Raw genomic sequence first — 6000 nt, forward strand, 5'->3', positions numbered from 1 at the left:
GTTCTGTCTGTCTCCGTGGTGACCCTTCTCTGCATCCTGCTGACCCTGAAACCCAGCCATTAGCCCCTCAGCTTCTCTCCTGATTCCAACAACCAAACTAACGATGCCGACGCCTCCACACCCTGTGCCTCCGTCCCTGCCCCGTCCCGAGTGCCTGGTGCCACCACTGGAACGCCCTGCCATCACCCCAAAACCACTATTTCAAAATGAAACTAAAACTATCCTCAAGCCAGGTTCTCAACCTCCCATCTTTCCATTCCGCCAATGAGTCTATCATCCTCTCTGTTTTCCATTTCAGAATCTCACCAGTACTGTAAAATGCCACCGCCCCCCGCGTGCAGTCCCCCAATAAGCCCTGCCCACTTCACCTCACACCCGCTCCGCACCGCCGTCTTCTCCGTGCCTGCACGATGCCAGCACACCGACTTTCCCGCACGTCCTGCCATCACTCCTTTACTCCCCCACTTGCAAGCCTTCAGCGGCTCCCTACTGCTCAGAAAACAGCTTTCAGCACCTTCAGTCTGATACTCCAAGCCAGCAAAATCTCTTTACTCTCACTGCCAGCTTCTAACTCATGCCAACCGATACACTCTCCGCCCCAGATCACTGCCCTCACTGTGCTGTGCCCCGGGGCCCCTGCCTCCGCCTCCGCGAGGCTCAGCTCCTCCCCTGCACTCGGCAGCTCTGCAGAGCCTCCCAGGGCCACACTCCCCCCACTCACTGCTTATCACGGGCCAACTGGCACGGGGTAGTCCATCCACACCGTGGTTTACCTTCCAAGGTGAAAGTGTGGATAGAACAGATGAGCGTGTGTGGGGTGGGAAGGGTTATTATACCTCTGTAACCCACCGGTGGGGATGGGCCTCAGCTACGAGATCTTACGTGGATGTTTCTGTGAATAAACAGCTTAGCTGTGAAGACGATGTACATACTACACATCTCTGTGTGCATGTGTGATATTAGAAACAGCTGATAAAAATTACCAAAAAACATGAATTTACTAAATCTATCCTGAAACATATAACTAGCTGTACGGTGGAGGGCTGAGAGACCTCTTTAATTTTGATCACGCTTCTTCAAGGAGTGAAAAGGTGGCGTGAGCAGTAACGCTCTCCTCCAAATGCTGGTTAGATAATCTAACGTTCTGACCAGTGTACTTCCAGCTCCTTGCCAATCCATTATACTCAAGCACTTTGTACCATTCATTCCAATTAAAGAATAAAGAGTTAACACTGCTTTTATAAGAACACAGAGACTCAAGTTCATCCATACTGAAGTTTACATTATATTCTGAAATCAGTATTCATGACACCACACAGATGCCATCATTCAGTATTCCCCTCCTTATGTCAACTAATAACTTCAAACTAATAGCTTCAAACTAAGTTCTTTCACTTCTCTGAAATAAAACTACACTTGAAGGGTGACACGACAGAGCTAAGCCATGAGTGAAACACCATCAGTTTCTTTATGAAAGTGAAATACTCTTACCTTGTGTAAACAAATAAGGTTCCTTCCACATCAGTCTTTTCCTAAAAAATAAAAACAAAACAAACAGCAAAACATGTATATTCTGTTCACTAACAGGAAACACTCACAGAGGTCAGAGAACACAAGCATCTTAGAGAACAGGAACTCGATCAGTTCCAAGCGGGGTCAAACCTACGTAACAGAGGGGTAACTCTTAGCGAAAGGAAAAAGCAGATTTTTTGCCCATTGTGACTCTGCTGCTTAAGCAGTGGGAAGCATCCTCCTACTGTCATTTACAAACTAAACCAGAGTGCTGTCTTCCCCTCTGACCTGGGGACACGGCCAGACGCAGAAACCACCGCTCTCTGTACTTCCTTCTCCTCCTCTGTTTTCTGGTTTCCTTTTCTCTCGTAGTATCCTGTCACCTAGGAGAGCAGCAGACCTGTCGATAACTCTACTCTGACTACTACACAGAAGACAGCAATGCTGCTGTAGTTTTCAGACAAACTAATCGCCTATTTGATGTGGAATACTTAGAGTCAAGTCTGATCTTTGAAATACAATTAGACAGAAACATTACCAAGCTAGGACTCAAGAACTCTGCCTGAGAGGGATTGGGAAAGTTGTAAACTTAAAATGATAATCTATCATTGCAGTTCACTGGGAAAGGCTCTTTTCCATCTCCCCAGGCCCTGATGAAAATGTTCAGCTTACTAAAAAAAAATTTAAGTACCCATTTGTCGATTAACTAGTAATCAGACCATTATATCTCAGAATTTAGAATTTATCTTTGCTATTTATGTGGTTTAATTTCAGCATTCTATTTAACCTCTCAATATTTTGTTATTTATATATCCATTAGCAAAGTCATTCAAAATTTAAGTACTCTGTAGTTTTGGTGAAAAATACTCTCTTTAAGAAACAAAGGTATATTAAAATGATGATTCTGAAAAGGCACACAAAAAATTGCAAGCATGATCCTTTCCATGCTTGAGTAATTTCATCATCCTTAAACTGGATTTACTATTAAGTGACCGCTTGCTATGAGGACAAAACACTTTTCTGTCTTCCAGTTATTTGACCCTGGACTGTTTCATCTCAGAGATCCTAGTCAGGATGTTTCTGCAGATCAGCACACAGAAACCTAACAGCCTTCGACCTGTTTCCTTCCTTCCTTAATGAAGTAGTGATAGAAATTACCTGTTCCCTAAGGAAAACCCAGAATCAGAAATGTAAACGGTATGCTTCTCCTGAAATTATTCTCTAACTCCAATTTTGCGATTCTTAATTAGTTTGTTCCGTGTCTCAGTTTCTCCACTGAAAAGGGATAACAAACCTACACCACGCAGATCTTTGGATTAAAAACATATTTTCCATCTAAGGCTCTATGACACCTAGATAAAAAGGTCTTTGGAAACGTAAATTCTGGTCTATTCTGGCTGAAACAGCTCAAATTCACGTATTTTCTCCGTCCCTCCACGGTTATACAGGGGTAACCAGATGTTTTTTTTCTTTCTGGGCAAAGCCCAGGTTTGGGGTTTTGGGCAACAGTTAAAGCAAGATTCGATTAGCTCCTCCTTTTTTTTTTTTCTTTCTGGGCAAAGCCCAGGTTTAGGGCAACAGTTAAAGCAAGATTCTATTAGCTCTTCCTTAGGTCCTGCAAGTAAAGAAGACCTTTTTTTTTTAATATTTATTAATTTACGTGGCTGCTCCAGGTCTTAGATGCAGCACGTGGGATCTTTTAGTTGTGGCATGGGAACTCTTCGTTGCGTCATGTGGGATCTAGTTCCCTGACCAGGATTGAACCCGGGCCCCCTGCATTGGGCGTGCAGAGTCTTAGCACTTAGACCACCAGGGAAGTTCCTAAAGAAGACTTGTATGTTAAAGTATTAGTTCACAGCTCTGGGGGATTTTAGCTTAAATTTTAAAAGTACAATTTAATGATTTAATATTACACTCATAAAAACTAACAAGTGCTAAAAAATTAAGCAGTTCAAAATTTAAAATAACAAAGTAGAATGTAAAATAATGCTAGTTTGCAAACTATTGGAACTTGGCAGACTACGTGACACTTTCAAATCAACGCAATGTACATCTGACTATTCTGTTAAAATAATCAAAAAGTAAATCTTCATTTACCCTCTAAATCTGCCTTTCTCAATCATATATGTAGCATCTGAGTCACCTAAGAAGCTTTCGACAAATATCAAACGCTTGGGCCCCATATCCTGAGATTTCTGATTTGGTGGGATGCACTTTTTAAAACTCCAAATGATCTTGACACACAGAACTTAGAAAATCACTCGCTAGAAACAAGGGGTACACTACCACTATCAGGCAGCTTCTCAAGCTCAGCACGTTTGACATCTGGGGCCAGGTTAACCTTTGTCGTGGGGGCCTGTCCCATGAGCCACAGGATGTTTAGCAGAATCCCTGGCATCTACCCTCGGGATGCCAGTAACGTGGTCCCTCTCCAAGCGACAACTAAAAATTTTCTCAAGACCCTGCCAGTGTTGCCTGGAAGCAAAATCGACTCCAGTTAAGAACTACTGCTCTAAGGGTTGAGAGGTGAAAACACCACCAGGGTTAAGACACACCGGTGTTTTGGGGGACTGGGATTTCCTGGCAATGGGAAGTAGGTCTAGTTCCAAAATTCCTACTCCAGTCCTGACATAATCGTTCTTAAGCTTCCTTAAAGCAGCTCATTTTCTGTCCCCGCTTCATTCCTTATTCCTCCTGCCGAATGCCTTAAGTTAGCCTTCATCCATATTCAGTGTAATAAGAATTCCCCTTCTTTACGTCGCACCTGCGTATACTTTCTCTTCTGTTCTTAAGCATGTCCTGTACACTTCTATTAGGCTTATGTTCAGAAGCTCCCGTTGTGGTGGCATATGGAGACGCGGCATCAATCGGCTTGCCCCCAGCAACTGCCCTGCAGCTAAACTAGGTCTCTGTCTTTTTTTTCCTCGGCTACCACAGCCTTGAAGATGAGTACTTTTAAAGAATGACCTTCTAAGGGACGAACTATGCGTTGTCTGAAAGCAACAAGTCCAGGAAGCAGAAAAACATAACTCCTGTAAATAATGCATTGCGCCACTTGCGACTTCTGATGAGGCTGTAGAAGGGCGGCCTCTGTAACTATGGTAACACGTGTCTCAGAGACCCTGTCCAACGCCCGTAGGAAACAACCGCTACTCAATGGGAACCTCTCCTGTACCCGTTAACTTGTGAGAATTCCCCAGACTCTCGGTCGGGTGTCAAGTCAGTCCAGAGAACGACACACCCCGATCCTCTTCTCTACTACCGAATTTCCTCAGCGGAATTAGGACATCACGCCTTTGGCGCTTTTCTACAGAGCAGTATACAGCCGCAGGTAGAATATCTGCATTTTAAAAGTTGCCGCTGAAACTTGTCCACCTCGTCGCTCAACGTCCTTGATACGAGGACCCAGGCGACACGTGCCCCCGAAAACTAGGGAAACATATAGCTAGGAAGCGGCGCGCTTCCTCCCCCGGGACCTCGCGGGCAGGTGTCCCCACGTCCCTCCATTCCTGCCTCTTTTCGGTGAATTTCCTGTTACGAACTTAGGGCAAAGCTGTTCTCTTCTCTCCCACGTTAGGACCTACTTCTTAGTGTCTTCGCTTCTGTGAGTGGTTTTCGGGTAAACTTTAATGACCGGCTGCGGAAGCTGGGGAGGCCACGTGAACTACTGGGGCTGTGTCCCGTCGGAGGGCTCTCCCAGCTGACCGCCAGGACATGCCGGAGCAGGGCGTCTGACCCGCTCCGCGGGGCTGAGTCCTGCCCGCGCTCCGTGACTCAGTTCAACGCGGCGGGAGGTGCCCGCGGACGCCGGACCCGAGTGACCGCGGGGGGGACCTCCCCGCCCACTCGCAGCCCCTCCCCGGCCCCGCCTGCCCGCACGCACCCACTCGTTGGCCCGGTGGCCGAAGGTGTACAGGGCCACCTGGCTGGCCACGTCCACGATGCGGCTGATGTAGGGATCGTGGCGCCGCAGGGCCGCCAGGCTCATGTCGCGCCCCTTCCCGGCGGGGTAGCCCGCCGCCGCCGCCATCTTCCCGCCGGCCCGCGGGGCGTCGCAGCCCTCTCGGCAGAGCGCAGAGCGCGCAGGCGTCACTGGTCGATGGCCGCGCCGCGCCCGCCTGCGATCGTTGCCACGGCAACCGTAAGGCGGCCCCCGCGCGGTCCTGCGAGCGTCCCGAGTACAGGACCATCGCTGGACGCCGGGAACGTCTGCTGCTCGGCGCTCCGCGGTCAGACCTGTAGTGATAAACACGCCTCGAGCGTGCGTAACTGAACAGGGAGGGAACTGCGATTTCTCGTGCGCGGACGCCGGGTGGTTCTTCAAGTGCAGTCCTCGACGCCCCGGCGGCTCCGAGACCCTTTCAGGGGGGTCTAAGGGTCAGAACCGTTTTCATGACAATCCTAAAACTCACCTGACTCGTGCCCTGTGCTGACTTTTGCACGAATGCTGCAAAAACAACGGTGGGAGAAAGTGCAGGAGCCACGCTG

General features: G+C 48.0%; 1 protein-coding gene across 1 annotated transcript in view; it reads right to left on the reverse strand.

Annotated features, from left to right (window-relative positions):
• The window catches only part of DCP1B (decapping mRNA 1B), a 50806-nt gene extending 45169 nt beyond the window's left edge, over window positions 1–5637 (reverse strand). The window contains exons 1-2 of the mRNA XM_079938601.1: window positions 5396–5637; window positions 1492–1532 (exon numbers count right to left, since the gene is read on the reverse strand). Of these exons, the coding sequence (XP_079794727.1) occupies window positions 1492–1532; window positions 5396–5542 (188 nt within the window). The 5' untranslated portion in view covers window positions 5543–5637. The remainder of the gene's footprint in view (window positions 1–1491; window positions 1533–5395) is intronic.
• Between the last annotated feature and the right edge of the window lie 363 nt (window positions 5638–6000).

The sequence above is a fragment of the Stenella coeruleoalba genome, assembly GCF_951394435.1.
Source record: "Stenella coeruleoalba genome assembly, chromosome: 11".
In the NCBI taxonomy this organism is placed as follows: domain Eukaryota; kingdom Metazoa; phylum Chordata; class Mammalia; order Artiodactyla; family Delphinidae; genus Stenella; species Stenella coeruleoalba.